Below are 15,393 nucleotides of genomic sequence, written 5' to 3'. Positions count from 1 at the left end.
TACATACATTACATTACTGATCCTGTACTGATCCTGAGTTACATCCTGTATTATACTCCAGAGCTGCACTCACTATTCTGCTGGTGCAGTCACTGTGTACATATATTACATTACTGATCCTGAGTTACCTCCTGTATTATACTCCAGAGCTGCACTCACTATTCTGCTGGTGCAGTCACTGTGTACATATATTACATTACTGATCCTGAGTTACCTCCTGTATTATATTCCAGAGCTGCACTCACTATTCTGCTGGTGCAGTCACTGTGTACATACATTACATTACTGATCCTGTACTGATCCTGAGTTACATCCTGTATTATACTCCAGAGCTGCACTCACTATTCTGCTAGTACAGTCACTGTGTACATACATTACATTACTGATCCTGTACTGATCTTGAGTTACATCCTGTATTATACTCCAGAGCTGCACTCACTATTCTCCTGCTGCAGTCACTGTGTACATACATTATATTACTGATCCTCTACTGATCCTGAGTTACATCCTGTATTATACTCCAGAGCTGCACCCACTATTCTGCTGCTGCAGTCACTGTGTACATATATTACATTACTGATCCTGTACTGATCCTGAGTTACATCCTGTATTATACTCCAGAGCTGCACTCACTATTCTGCTGGTGCAATCACTGTGTACATACATTACATTACTGATCCTGTACTGATCCTGAGTTACATCCTGTATTATACTCCAGAGCTGCACTCACTATTCTGCTGGTGCACTCACTGTGTACATTCATTACATTACTGATCCTGAGTTACCTCCTGTATTATACTCCAGAGCTGCACTCACTATTCTGCTGGTGCAATCACTGTGTACATACATTACATTACTGATCCTGTACTGATCCTGAGTTACCTCCTGTATTATACTCCAGAGCTGCACTCACTATTCTGCTAGTACAGTCACTGTGTACATACATTATATTACTTATCCTGTACTGATCCTGAGTTACCTCCTGTATTATACTCCAGAGCTGCACTCACTATTGATAATACCTTGCACACAGTTTGCTTTACTCATTTGCACCCTAAAAAGTGTAATTACATGAGGCTCTGTACAACAAACTTGTGAAGTGTAGATTTATGAATACAGCTCTGGGTGCTCTTACATGTAGCAGACGCTGGGTGGACTGCTGTCTTGTGACCACAGTAAGAGTAGGTGAATATTATGAACTCCATGTTATGTATTATCCTAGGGCCCCATAACACATTGCTGTTGGGGCTGCATAGTGCGGCCATGCTTGTCGGCTGGATCTCTGCTGCCCGCAGCCCCAATAACCTTTTTTATCACCTGCAATGCTGCAGTGACTGTGAACGCCGAGGCTGCATTTTCTCCTCTCTCAGCCACTTATAGTCCGCCGTACATTGGAGAGTGAATATTTTCTCGCCGCTCGTGCCCTCCAGACTTTGCTACTTAAGAGTTTATTTCACCCAAAAGATCGGGGCTCAGGGAGGTGCGGGCGCTTTATAGACGCCTATTATTGTTGTATAGCAGCATGTTCATGGCACGCTGGGGCCACATACTTTATGGGAACATAAACCACTTTCTCAAACATGATTTTTTTTTTTCTTTTTGCTCATTTTGCTCAAAACAAACATAAAAGGAGAGTGAATGTATCGCACGCACCCCAACCTCCGACGGACTAGATATCCTCGTATCCATTTCTGGACAATTAGCACCGGGGAACACGTTGCCAGAACGCCATTGATTTTCTTAATGATTTCGTCCACCGCTTTCATGTCATTCTCCAGACTGATATCCTGCAACATAACAAGAGCATAATCAACGCCGCACGTGATTCCTAAAAAAAAAGAGAGAGCCGCTGCGCACAGACACTCGTTTGAGGATTACGCATGAAATATTGAAGATTCGCCATGGAGAGCGAGCGTTCGGGGTCTACGCTTCTTAGTAAACAAAGCATTGTCTCATTAATTGTTGTAGCCCGAACCTCCGGTACGTGTGCAAAAAAGGAGGCCAGAAAGGATTAACGAAAGGACAAGCTCTTGTGCTGGAAAGGTCTACAGGGGGCTCTCTAACCTTTATGCCGAAGACGCAACGCACAGGTCAATGTCTCACTTATCGGCACCTCGAGCCTAAAAACAGGAGCTTCCGGCATCTTAAAGGCAATGCTGGCGAGTGAGAGAAGACTAAAGGCCCCGTCACACGATATCGCTAGCGAGCGTACCCGGCCCGTTGGTTGTGCGTCACGGGCAAATCGCTGCCCGTGGCGCACAACATCGCTTACACCCGACACACAGACTTACCTGCCTAGTGACATCGTTGTGGCCGGCGAACCCCTCCTTTCTAAGGTGCAGTGTCACAGCGGTGTCACTAAGTGGCCACCCAATAGAAGCGGAGGGGCGGAGATGAGCGGGCGGAATATCCCGCCCACCTCCTTCCTTCCTCATTGCCGGCGGCCGCAGGTACGATGTAATTCCTCGTTCCTGTAGTGTCACACATAGCGATGTGTGCTGCCGCAGGAACGATGAGCAACCTGCGTCCTGCAACAGCAACGATATTCGGGAAAGGAACGGCGCGTCTACGATAAGGTGAGTAATTTTGATCGTTAACGGTCGTTCCTGCGTTTCACACGCAACGACGTCGCTAACGAGGCCGGATGTGTGTCACGAATTCCGTGACCCCAAAGACATCTCGTTAGCGATGTTGTTGCGTGTAAAGCCCGCTTTAGTGTTGGGTCATCACACAAGGAAGGGCTTAAACCCTTTTCTGACCAGGCAATTTTTTAGTTTGCGCTTTCACGTTTCTCCCTCCCCTTCTTCCAGGAGCCATCACTTTTGCATTCTTCCATCTTCGGAAGCTCATGACGACTTGACAATTTATATATTGAATGACTCCATTCATTCAGCCAAATGTACATGAAAATGGAAAAAAATTCCAAATAAATGTTTCCACCTTTGTTTTTGGTTCTCATTTTTCTGGTGTTCATTGTGCAGTAAAAATAACCTGGTAACTTAATGGGATGAAGGATTTATTACGGAGTGTCAAGATGGAGAATGTCAAGATCGAACATGGGACTCCTACTCAATACAAGAAAGACAAAGATATTGACTACTGCCAGATACGACTGGGACACATGTGAGATGGACGGCAATGAACTGGAAGTTGTAAAGGACTTCAAACTACTCGGCTCAATGATCATTCAAGATGCAACGACAGCGGAAGTCAATATGAGAATCATTATGGGAAAATCAATAATTAAGTAGCTGCATCGAGGAACATTTCACTGGTGATGAAGGCATGGTTCGTACATAGTTTGGTCTCAGCTCCTACATAGTCTGGTCTTTTCTGTAGTAACATATGGATGCGAAACCAGGACGATAAAGGAACAAGACAGAAGAATCATCAACATCTTTGAAATGTGGTACTGGAGAAGGATGTTCTCAATATCATGAATGGCAAGAAGAACAAGCAAATTAATTCTGGAACAAATCAAGCAAGAATCACCAAGCTACGACTTGCCTATTTCAGACACATCATTTGAAGAGAGCCATCACTAGAAAAGGGCATCATGGTGGAAAGAATAGAAGGAACAAGATGAAGACCAGCAACTCGATGGCTTGATACTATCAAGATAACGACAGAGAAGACCCTGGTGGACCGAGCTAGGTGGTGAAATCCCTGCTGGACCTATCTAAGCAGAGAAGACCCTAGTGGACCTAAGTAGGCAGAGAAGACCCTGGTGGACCTATGCAGGCAGAGAAGACCCTGGTGGACCTATCTAGGCACATAAGACCCTAGTGGACCTATCTAGGCTGCACAAGATCGATCTTCCTACAGAACATTCATCCATCAAGTCGCCATGGCTCAAGATCCAGCTGAAGGACGTTAAAGAACAAGAGAACATACTGTAAATATTCAGGGCACTATGATACTAATCATGAGTGAACCCTACAGTGCTCAGGTGCTGGTTACTCGAATTGAGCAGGTCGGATGCTCTGATTGGGTCGACTCGAAGAACGAGTATAATAGAGGTCAGTTAGTGATGGATAGTCTGGCTCGCTGCCCACATACATACACACAGAATCTGAACAACTTGATTTTACCCCCAATGAGAGCCATTCAGAGACTGCAAGCGGATCTCACTGAGGAGCCGTCCCCCATAATTCAATGAAGGCAGCTGGCTCTTCATGTTGGATCATTCCTGAACGATACATCCGAGTACCCGCCATACCCACCCGAGCACCGATACCCGGGCAAGTGTATCCAGCAATAACCCGTCATTAGTTGATACCAAACTTGTGTGTTTTTTAATTTTATTCCAATTGGGAAAAATAAGTTTGTAAAAAAATAAATAAATTGCGGTTTCAGTCCATAACTGACCAGTAACTATTTAAACTTTTTTGTATTCTTTTCTTTATATTTTGATAAATCAGACTTTTACATATGTGGTGATAACAAATATACTTATTTTTTTCATTTCTTTATTTTTATATAGATATTTTTAAAGGGAAAAAAGTGATGGACAGGAAGAATGGAGATAAGGACAGGCCGGGGAAACAGAGGTCAGGTCAGGTTGGGGGGATAGAGGTCAGGTCAGATCGGGCAGGAGGGACGGAAGTCAGGTCGGACAAGGGGAACAGAGGTCAGGACAAACAGTATCAGGTAGCAAGACAAGAACCAGAGACTTCTCACAGGAATGGAGCATGCAGCAGAGCCGAAAATATCACTGGCAGCGTCCAGAAGACAGCACCACCAAGATATGATAGCGTGACCCCCAGAACGAATCCAGAACAAACAGGCCCCTCCCAAGAGACCTAAACACTGGACGCAGGATACATGCACCGCCTCAGGAACGGCAGAGCCATGCATGAATCATGATACAGAGTCAGCCGGTGGCAGAAATCATCACTGTACAGGCAATGATCAAGGCAAATTCACAGTAGTGTATAGGCAGGAGGTCTGGGCAGGCAGCAAACAAAAGACATGGTCACAAAAGGCAAACACTTTCGCTCTGCATAGGAGCCCTATTTCGCAGGCCCAGTGTGTCCTTTATGAACCCATAGCTGATGAAAATTGGATGAAGGGAAAAGATTTTTTTAGTGATACTGGAAATATAAGAAGTTAGAAGCCACGTAGAGCAGAGGATTGGGAGCGCTGGGGGCCTGGGTTCACATCCCATCAAGGACAACATCTGCAAGGAGTTTGTATGTTCTTGCTTGACTCCATCATTCTGTTGATTAGTGGAGGTGCCAGAAGTCGGAACCAAAGATCAAATATTGTTTAAGTAAGACAAACCATTAATATAAAAATCCCGGGTTACACTCTTATTGGCTTCAAAGGAACCAATTTTTAAAGCTCAGAGATTAGGAAACCTCCAGATTATAGAGCTGCATGACCTTTGGAGTTAAGGCCACGTCTCACTAAGCGACATCGCTAGCGACATCACTGCTGAGTCACGGTTTTCGTGACGCAACAGCGATCTTGCTAGCGATGTCACTGTGTGTGATATCCAGCAACGACCTGGCTCCTGCTGTGAGGTCGCCGGTCATTGCTGAATGTCCTGGACCATTTTTTGGTCATTGCTCTCCCGTTATTTTAAATAGCCACTGGGTTAAATACACAGATTAACAGTTCAGGACAGCAGTATTGCGCAATAGGATTTGTCAGTGAGGATTATCCTCATTTTTATGAATAATTTAATTAAAAGTTAAATTTTAAAGAATTTTTCTCGCATATGGTGACCTCATTGCTCTCCCGCTGTGAAGCACACATCGCTGTGTTTGACAGCGAGAGAGCAACATTCTGAATGTGCAGGAAGCAGGTGCAGACGCTGGTAACCAAGGTACACATCGGGTAACCAAGCAAAGCGCTTTGCTTGGTTACCCGATATTTACCATGGTTACCAGCGTCTGCAGCTTCTAGAAGCTGGCTCCCTGCTCCCTGCACACATAGCCAAGGTACACATCGGGTAACTATAAGCAAAGCGCTTTGCTTAGTAACCCGATGTGTACCATGGTTACGAAGCACAGCGTCGTTACACGGGTCGCTGATGGCTGGAGGCTGATCTCTGATCGCTGTGGAGATCTGCCTGTTTGACAGCTCACCAGCGACCATGTAGCGACGCTCCAGCGATCCCTGCCAGGTCAGATCGCTGGTTGGATCGCTGGAGCGTCGCTAAGTGTGACGGTACTTTTACTATTGGAGCCATGACTCATAGACCCGCATGATAACATCTCTTTAACTGTTGGTGTAACTTCACCTTTAATGTTATATGCACCCGTCCAATCAATCCCATATTGACAACCCCACTTTCAACTTGGGTGCATCACTTTTTGGGGCTACTCCTATAGTAAACACTGCACCTTTTGACCAGTGCGTGACATGGCAATAGAAGAGTGGATTAGGCACTTAGAAGTGGATTTTTTTTGAAAGTTTGAGAATGATCTCTTATGGTGGACCCTAGGTTGATGCATACTCAGTTCACATTTCTGCCTCACTTTACCTTGCTGGGTACAGGTAACATGTTGATGTATAATTCGGGACTAAGAGCCTTGAACCTTCCCCCGAGTTTCCAATCTTCAATGATTTCTTCATCGGAAACAACAAAGTTATCCAGGGCTTTTAATGACCATATACTATTGACGACTATATGCCTGTAACTCCTCTGCAGGCTCAGCGGCGTGTCATACATAGTCAGTCCGGCCAGATTTGGGCAGGATGACAGGGATTCGATATTATCCACACTTCTGATCCGGTTGTTGTGCAGATAAAGCAGCTTTAAGCTTCTTAATTGCCTCCAAAATTCCTGATCTGGAAGATTCTGAATCTGAAAGAGACAAGCACTGGGATCATGACTCGTAAAGGCCCAGAAGCAGACGTTTTTGGCCCCAATGTAAAATCTGTAATAGCCTCTTCCCCCTTCTACGAAGGCCTCCACATTCATTTGTAATACTGGAGTCTATGGGCGGCTTTGCACATTGCGACATCGCACGTGCGATGTCGGTGGCGTCAAATCGAAAGTGACGCACATCCGGCGTCACTTTCGACATCGTACTGTGTAAATGCTAGATGATACGATGAATGAGCGCAAAAACGTCGTTATCGTATCATCGTTGCATTCACCGACATTTCCATAATGCCGGTGCCGCGACAGGTACGATGTTGTTCCTCGTTCCTGCGGCAGCACACATCGCTGTGTGTGAAGCCGCAGGAGCGAGGAACATCTCCTTACCTGCCTCCACCGGCTATGCGGAAGGAAGGAGGTGGGCGGGATGTTTACATCCTGCTAATCTCTGCTCCTCCGCCGCTATTGGCCGCCTGCCGTGTGACGTCGCTATGACGCCGCACGACCCGCCCCCTTAGGAAGGAGGCGGGTCGCCGGCCAGAGCGACGGTTGCAGGGCAGGTGAGTGCATGTGAAGCTGGCGTAGCGATAATTTTCGCTACGCCAGCTATCACACGATATCGTACCTGCGACGGGGGCGGGGACTATCGCGTTCGTCATCGCAGCATCGGCTTGCGATGTCGCAACGTGCAAAACCCGCCTGAGTGTCAAAAGAGCTTTTGGGTCTCCTCAGGGGCAAGGAACTAGGTACAACTGCTACTTTTGTACCTCTTATAGCTTTTGATCATTGACAGAGTAGTTAGGAACCACCTGGACCACTATGTTATTTAGTCACTGATGTTGCTAGACAAATCATGCTTAAAACCCACTAAAAATTTTGGGTGGCCATTGTGATGACTCAGCGTTTGACCACTTCTGTGGGGGGGGGTGACTTAATTAGGCCAGATATATGGGTCCTATTATTTGTTAAATCAAGAGACGTTAACCATTGTCTCTTCCCCGACTGATCGGAGCATTATTATCTGTAAATGTGGAGTGCCTCAGACCCTCTGACTGCATAGTTCAGAGGAAAAATAAGCAGTCGGATTGAACTTGCAGCCAATGAGAGAGCAGCCATCGCTACCAATCCTGTAAGAGAACTGAGTGGTTTAAAAGGGCCTTGCATCTGTCACCAGGGGTAGACTCTACATGCCCCTGGATAAAAAAAACTTTGGTTCCAGCTGGGGAATGACAGAACTGCTTCACTTAAGAAGGATTCTCAGCTGAGGAGCTTCGGTTTCGACTGAGGAAACAGAGAACTGCTTCACTTTGGATATTCTATAGGATTTCAGCTTTGGATCCACGGTTCTAGCTGAAGGTTCCTAAGCTTGCTGCTATCTCTTCTCAGTGGGTGCCCGCCAAAAGCAGGGTGCTTTGAACTGGGATAGTTGGCCCTCTGGGATAGTTGGCCCTGGAAGCCATGAAGTCACAAAGACTCTAATCCCTGGCGGGCCAGCAGAAGGGCGATACTCTGTTGCCTGTACCATCTTGGGTTCTTGCTGGGAATGTACAATATGATTTTGCCTGTTGGTGACCCAATAAAGAGGTTCACTCACCCTGTGTTGTCTGAGTAGTCTTTTGCCCACGAGAAAGCAGTGCGAGCGTTCAGTGGTATGAGCCCTGGTCCGTGCTGTCTTTATAAGGACAGCCAGATCAGCGGACGAGAGCACCCAATGACCCCTGTGACTCCACAGCCATATCCTGCCATCAGGATAGGTCATGCTTTATTATCAGGAGCATAATGTTAGGAAAGTGGGGTTCCCCTGCTAATTTGCTTCCCCAATTTGTAAGTGTGAAATTTGTATTTAGCGAAGATGTAGACTAATCCTCATTCGTCTGCTCCTTCCTTCATTACAATAAGTGAAGCTCCGCCCCTGAGGAGCTGATAAATCTAGAAAAAAGCATGTGCATGCCCTAAGTGAATGGTTGGGACTATTAGGAGGAACCCATATTAGGAGAGCAGGAATGCCCAAATTAATTTTATTTCTGTATCATATTCTCCTACCCAAAGTATCCCTGACAATGACAGATAATGTTAAAGTTAATTACATTTAATTTTCAACATTTAAAAAAAAAAAAAAAAGATATTTTTAGACATGCTCAATGCTGAAGGACCATTTTCCCCAGACACTCTGTATATTTAAATGACTTTATTTTTAACATTCATTTGTTCATGCAACAATGGACAGCGCGGTCACCTGATCGCACTTATGGACCTGATTAAAAGCACTGTCAGCTGCGAGAAAGTAGCGAGAAGATAAATTATGCTCTTGCAATTAAATTGTCCTTATTGCACTTCAACAGGAAACTTCCCGGGTTACTTCACTAAAAATAAATGAGACGCTGCAAACTCTTTTCATCATCTGTTCTCTAAAAAAAGTTGCATATCCAAAAGTTAGAGGAAGGTTGTAAAGTCTCCACAACTTCTTCATGTTAATTATTGGATGCTTGTAATAAGTTCTTGTATTTTGCGCCGTGCACAGTAACCCAATGGGTCGTATTCTGGCCACTGTTTGGGTCTTTATAGACCATTCTAAAAATTACAGGTGCCCCCCATGGAATCAGTGCGACCTTTATCATGGACTCACGGTCAGTGAAGTTTTATGTAGTCCAGGGGGCAGTCACTGGAAACGTTTTATGTAGCATCCAGGGATATGGGGTACTCGGTCCCGGGCAGTGTACGTCCTGGGAGTGTCACGGTGGTGGCCGTTACCCAGTTCTGTGCCCTGGGCCCTTTTTGTAATGGGAATATTTACAGGGGATTTGTGAATAGAGTTTATTTGTGACGCCACTTGCGGTGTTTCGGCTAAGTATAGGGGGCCGCCGCTGCAGAATGTCTCTACTGGGGCTTATGGTATTGGCAGCTAGTATGATAGTCCTTACGCAAGTAGGGTATTGCCCCAGCGGGTGTATGGTTGGCTGGGCGTCGGAAGAAGGAGTCCAGACAGGTATTACTCACTCTTGGGGTGTTAACTGGTTACCTGAGGCCGGCTGGTTTCGCCTCCAGGTTCCCTTCGTCCCAGTGCCAGTCTGGTTCTCTGGTACCTTCCTCCCCTGCACCTGTCTCTGGTAAGTGGGTCCCCGTGGTATGGAACACTGGGGGTCCCCGGTCTGTGGTTTGTCCAATTCTGTCCGCCTGACGGTAGAGTGAACCCTGTGGGGTTGGAGTCTCTGGTCCTGTCCCCGGTTCTCCCTTTGCTACTGAGTCTTCGGATTCTTAAGGGTCAGCGAGGTCCTTGATGGTCCCCTTGCTGTGCAGGTGTTAACAGGTCGGCTTGAAGCTCTTTCCTGTCCTAGGGTCCTGTACCCCGTTAGTGCGTAGTTCCCGGAGTACTCCACCGGCAACTACCCTCCTGGGCATCAGGTCACAGTTAACCCGAGCCAGGACGTTGCTCAGTCACACCTCTCACTTCCACTGTCAACTCTAGACTAGACTACTCTCCACAGTCTGCCCCTCCCACCTGGTCAACTAGTGGACTGGAGTGGCTCCACCTCTAGGCGGCCATCCATTGGTCCCACCCTAGCTAAGTACCGTTGTATGGGGGATTGTTGGGGAAAACTGGGATTACCTGGGTTTTTGCATCGGCATTGGGGTTCTGGGAACCTAAGGGGGTAGGCCCTGCATCCTGGAGGGGATGCGGAACCTTGTAGCACCCTGATGGCTTCAGGGGCGCTACATTTACACATTACTTGCTCATGAGGCCAGATGCACATGGTGCGTTTTTTTAATCAGTTTTTGATGCGGTTTTTTTTTTTAGAAATCTACACCAAACTCTGGATGCCTACCCTGAAGCCAGCAAAGATGTGAGATTTCCCAAGTGTTGTGCGCACGTTGCTTTATTTTTCCTTGCGGATTTGGTTGCAGAAAAAATCTGCAGCGCATCATTCATTTGTGTGTTTGCAAAACCAGGCTCGGCTTATGGACATGGGTGACACTATATTTGGCAAAGAAGTCATGTTTTTCTAATCTCAGACATCCCTTTAAGATGACTTTACTCTTAAAGGGATGGTCCCAAAAACAACATTTTTCACTTTAAAAAAAAATAGCTGAATAGAAATTAAACACATGATTAAGACTGAGTTGCAATACCGAAAACAGCCTATATAAAAGGGGGGCACTGTTTACAAAAGAATGCAACAATGTTATATTTAAACTAAATATTCAAATACATCTATAAAGGCAGCGCGCTCACCTGATTCCCGTGCACATCTAAGGTCACGATGTGTGCGCAGGTCCTCAGCGCTGCGATGTCCGTCAGGTAGTTATTGGCCAGCGTGCAGGACCTCAGGGCTGGGCAGGACCCCAGCATGGATATCTGCTTTAACAGCTGTTTGCTTAAATTTAAAACCACAAGTTCCCCGAGCTCCGCAGCGCGACGATTGTCCAGAGATCGTCCATGTGCAAGTAACATGCTCTCCGAGGCCGACACCAGGTAACTCTCCTCCATGTTCTCAGATCATCGGCCGAGATCCTGTAAAGTATCCAGTGTCACAAAAGGTCACAAAGCGCAGCCAGGGCGGCTTCAGAGGGGGCAAGCTGGCCAATTACCCGGGACCACCATTCCTTATGGGACCCCACACAGCAAGGTAAAACTGCGCAGTACTGTGATAGCATCAGACGGCCGCTATATGGCGTTATTATATAGATAATGCACTGTATGGTGTGGGGTTTGATAATTATATGGCACTCTATATAAGCTCTATGGCAGTATTATATTGCCACCATAAAGCAGTATTACATGGCAGTATGGTCCTGGTACTAAAATTGAAGTATTATGCAACTCTATGTAGCATTATCTTATCTCTATTGAAGTATTAGGTCAACTCTATATGGCAGTATTATCTTAGCTCTTTATAGTAGTCTTATGTAGCTATATGGCATTATTCTCTTAGCGCTCTATAACAGTATTATGTAACTCCATACGATAGTACTATCTTGACACTATAGAAATATTATGTAAACTCAATATGGCAGTATTATATTGAGACTTTAAAGCAATATTATGTAAATATAAATACTATATAGCAGTATACTGTAACTGTATTTAACAGAAATATCCTAGCACTTTATAGCAGTGCTATGTAACTGTATGGCAGTATTATCTTTACACTTTATAGCAATATTAGGTAAGTGTATGTCAGTATTATCATGGCCCTTTATAGCAGTACTATGTAACTGTATGGCAGTATTATCTTAACACTATAGCAATATTAGGTAACTGTATGGCAGTATTATCTTAACACTATAGCAATATTAGGTAACTGCATGGCAGTATTATCTTGACACTGTAGCATTATTAGGTAACTGCACGGCAGTATTATCTTGATACTTGATACTTGAGACTCCAGTTCAAAACATTAATCATGACATACAAAGCCATCCACAACCTGTCTCCTCCCTACATCTGTGACCTAGTCTCCAGGTACTTACCTGCACGCAACCTCAGATCCTCACAAGATCTCCTTCTCTGCTCCTCTCTTATCTCCTCTTCCCACAATCACATATAAGATTTCTCCCGTGCCTCCCCCATACTCTGGAATGCTCTACCCCAGCACATCAGACTCTCCCCTATCGTGGAAAGCTTCAAGAGGAACCTGAAGACCCACCTCTTCCACCAAGCCTACAACCTACAATAGCCCTCAGTCCAGTAGACCACTGCGCAACCAGCTCTGTCCTCACCTATTGTACCATCACCCATTCCCTATAGACTGTGAGCCCTCGCGGGCAGGGTCCTCTCTCCTCCTATACCAGTCTGTTATGTACTGTTAATGATTGCTGTATGTATACCCTCTTTCACTTATAAAGCGCCATGGAATAAATGACACTATAATAATAAATAATAATAATACTATACAATATTAGGTGACTGTATGGCAGTATTATCTTGACATTATAGCAATATTAGGTAACTGTATGGCAGTATTATCTTGACACTATACAGTATTAAGTAACTGTATGGCAGTATTATCTTGACACTATACAATATTAGATGACTATGGCAGTTTTAACTTGACACTTTAAAGCAATATTAGGTAACTGTATGGCAGTATTATTTTGACACTATAGAATATTAGGTGACTATGGCAGTATTATCTTGACACTTTATATCAGTGCTATATAACTGTATGGCAGTATTAGCTTACACTTTATAGCAATAATATGTAAATAATATATAGCAGTATAACTGTATTTGGGCAGAAATCTCTTGTCCCTTTATAGCAGTGCTACAGTATGTAACTGTATGACAGTATTATCTTTGCCCTGTATAGCAGTACTATGTAACTGTATGGCAGTATTATCATGGTTCTTTATAGCAATAGTACATAAATTCCATAAGACAGTATTTTATTTGCTTTTAGAGCAGAATTATTTAAACATTATATGACAGTAGTGTTTTGGCACTATATGGTATATTATGTGGGCTGAAATAAGTAGGGTTCCCTACATTATTACCCTGAACTCCATTTTCGATGACATCGCTTTTGGCCCATGTGGAAGTCACAGTTAAGCTCCAGCTTTATATACTGACTGCTATTGCAGGTAGCGCAATAATAACCTACAGAGATCAGGGGTCTTTCACTTGTAAAAAAAAAAAAAAAAAAAGCAACAGGAGACCCCCCCCCCCCCCCCCCGCAAGGGCTGGTAACACGATAGCTGAGCAATGAAGAAGACTGTATGTATCAGCGGATGGAAAATATTCTGTATATCTTTACTACAAGTATCAAACAATATCTGTTCCTGCTGTGAACATCGTTCCAAAAAGCAGGTTTGTGGCATTTTTGCTGGGTTTTTTTTTCCTATGTTGTGTTTTTGGCTTCATATTTTGGTTTGTCATTTGTCTACAATACATGTTTAATAAAGTTAGTTTCATTCACCAAAAAAGCAGCAAAAATGCAGCACCTGTATGTTTTATACAGGTGGTCACAGGTGGCACCTATACATTATATACAGGCGGTACCAGCACCTATACATTATATACAGGTGGTACCAGCACCTATGCATTATATACTGGTTGGTACCAGCACATATACATTATACACATGCGGTACCAGCACCTATACATTATAAACCAGTTGGTACCAGCACCTATGCATTATATACAGGCGGTACCAGCACCTATATATTATATACAGGTGAAACCATCACCTATACATTCTATACCGGTTTGTACCAGCACGTATACATTATATACAGGCGGTAGCAACACCTATACATTATATACAGGCAGTACCAGCACCTATACATTATATACAGGCGGTACCAGCACCTATACATTATATACAGGTGGTACCAGCACCTATACATTATATACCAGTTGGTGCCAGCATCTCTACATTATATACAGGTGGTACCAGCACCTATGCATTATATACAGGCAGTACCAGCACCTATATATTACATACAGGCCGTACTAGCACCTATACATTATAAACCAGTTGGTACCAGCACCTGTACATTATATACAAGTGGTACCAGCACCTATACATTATATACAGGCGGTACCAGCATCTATACATTATATACAGGTGGTACCAGCACCTATACATTATATACATGTGGTACCAGCACCTATACATTATATACAGGTGGTACCAGCACCTATGCATTATATACCAGTTGATACCAGCACCTATACATTATATACATGTGGTACCAGCACCTATACATTATATACCGGTTGGTACCAGCACCTATACATTATATACCAGTTGGTATCAGCACCTATACATTATGTACAGATGGTACCAGCACCTATACATTACTTACAGGGGGTGGCACCTATACATGATATACAGGGGGTGGCACCTATAAATTATATACAGGGGGTGGCACCTATATATTATATACAGGCGGCCGCTTCCCTCGCCTTCAGTTACCTCTCAGCCGCTTGTCTCGCAGTGGAATGTTCAGACTCAGATTGTGATACATTCTGCTGTCATGGAAACCACAACAAGCCTTAAAGGGCCAGAGCCCCCGGGACTGAGCGTCTCTACGCTCACACAGAAGAAAGGGAGAAGATGAATCTACCGAAATATCTGTAGCCGATCAGCGATCAGTGGCGGCGGTGACCTGTGATTGTATTTCTGTAATCCGTGCATGCTTCGATGATTGACTATAATCGGCTTCAGGGCTTTAAAAAAAAAAAAAAAATGTAAATTTTTATAGCTTTTAATATTTGAACTATAAATTTAAGATGCACTTATTATTATTATTATAATTATTATTGTTGTCATGTATTGTTATTATTAATAATATTATTATAGTTATTATTACTATTATTATTATCATTATTATTGTTAGTGTTATTTATTGCTATTAGTATTATTGATATTATTAATTATTAATTATTATTATTATTATTAATATTACTATTTATTGTTATTATTATTTATTATTATTATTAATATTACTATGTATTGTTATTATTATTATTTATTGTTATTATTATTATTATTTATTGTTATTATTATTATTATTTATTGTTATTATTATTATTATTATTTATTGTTATTATTATTATT

At 43.7% G+C, this 15,393-nt stretch overlaps 1 protein-coding gene across 1 annotated transcript in view; it reads right to left on the bottom strand.

Moving 5' to 3' along the window:
* LRRIQ3 (leucine rich repeats and IQ motif containing 3) overlaps positions 1–14,804 on the bottom strand; it is a 52,473-nt gene extending 37,669 nt beyond the window's left edge. Inside the window, exons 1-4 of the mRNA XM_075321123.1 lie at positions 14,749–14,804; positions 11,064–11,342; positions 6,491–6,814; positions 1,654–1,787 (exon numbers count right to left, since the gene is read on the bottom strand). Of these exons, the coding sequence (XP_075177238.1) occupies positions 1,654–1,787; positions 6,491–6,814; positions 11,064–11,318 (713 nt within the window). The 5' untranslated portion in view covers positions 11,319–11,342; positions 14,749–14,804. The remainder of the gene's footprint in view (positions 1–1,653; positions 1,788–6,490; positions 6,815–11,063; positions 11,343–14,748) is intronic.
* Between the last annotated feature and the right edge of the window lie 589 nt (positions 14,805–15,393).

The sequence above is a fragment of the Anomaloglossus baeobatrachus genome, chromosome 8 (assembly GCF_048569485.1).
Source record: "Anomaloglossus baeobatrachus isolate aAnoBae1 chromosome 8, aAnoBae1.hap1, whole genome shotgun sequence".
NCBI classification, from domain to species: domain Eukaryota; kingdom Metazoa; phylum Chordata; class Amphibia; order Anura; family Aromobatidae; genus Anomaloglossus; species Anomaloglossus baeobatrachus.
This window is presented reverse-complemented; position numbering and strand designations above follow the sequence as displayed.